General features: G+C 49.5%; 1 protein-coding gene across 1 annotated transcript; it reads left to right on the top strand.

Annotated features, from left to right (window-relative positions):
- The first annotated feature begins 229 nt into the window (after positions 1–229).
- On the top strand, positions 230–625 carry LOC122899299 (developmental pluripotency-associated 5 protein-like). Its single transcript, XM_044236848.1, has one exon. It carries the CDS (start codon positions 230–232, stop codon positions 623–625), a length of 396 nt encoding a protein of 131 aa, XP_044092783.1.
- Positions 626–834: the final 209 nt, after the last annotated feature.

Raw genomic sequence — 834 nt, 5'->3', positions numbered from 1 at the left:
GCTGGGCAATTTCTTGTGGCTGTTGGAAGTAGCTGTTTTTACCTACAATGGTTTTCCCTATAAAACCTTCTGTAGGTGGGAGACTGGGCCACCAGACAGGGGGCGTGGCTTCTTGTGGGCGGGGCTTCTCATGGGCAGGGCCCGTCCTGGTGCTCCCTCTCTGGCTCCAAGGCCCCAGCCTCTCAGGCCTAGCCCAGGTTGGAGCATGGTTAGTTTCGAGGCGCTCCAGATGGGGACGCTACCAGAACAAAAAGATATTCCACCATGGGTGAAAGCTCCTGAAGATTTGAAAGATCTCGAGGTTTTGCAGGTCCAGATGCAGCTCTTGGAGGCTCTGTTTGGCCCAGCAGGATCTCGAATCCCATACGTTGAGCCAGTGAGCAAAGTCATGCTCGAGCTAAAGGTTCTGGAATCTTCAGACCTCAAAGAGGTTGTGGTTTATGGCTCTTACTTGCACAAGCTCAGGGCCAGGTGGATGCTCCAGTTCATGGCCGAATGGCACCTCCAGCGACAGGAACGAGGGATGCTCAAACTTGAGGGTGCCATGAAAGCCCTAGAGTTGGGTCCTTGGAGGAATGAAGCGAGTTTGCAAGCCGTGAACCTGGAATCAGGATTTAAAGAGTAAACTGTGTCTGCAGAGGTGGAATGCATGTGGTCTGGTTGAAATTCTGCTCCAGTCTGACAGGGAAAAACCAGCTGATTTTTGGGTCCCTGCCTTTGTCTCAGTCCTAATGTGGCTTTCCCCCCAGGTTTGCTAATTAAAAAATAAAATTTTAAATAAGTTAAAAAAAACTTTCTGTAGAATATCATTTTATACTTAAAAGAGGACTGGCA

The sequence above is a fragment of the Neovison vison genome, chromosome 2 (assembly GCF_020171115.1).
Source record: "Neovison vison isolate M4711 chromosome 2, ASM_NN_V1, whole genome shotgun sequence".
NCBI classification, from domain to species: Eukaryota; Metazoa; Chordata; class Mammalia; order Carnivora; family Mustelidae; genus Neogale; species Neogale vison.
This window is presented reverse-complemented; position numbering and strand designations above follow the sequence as displayed.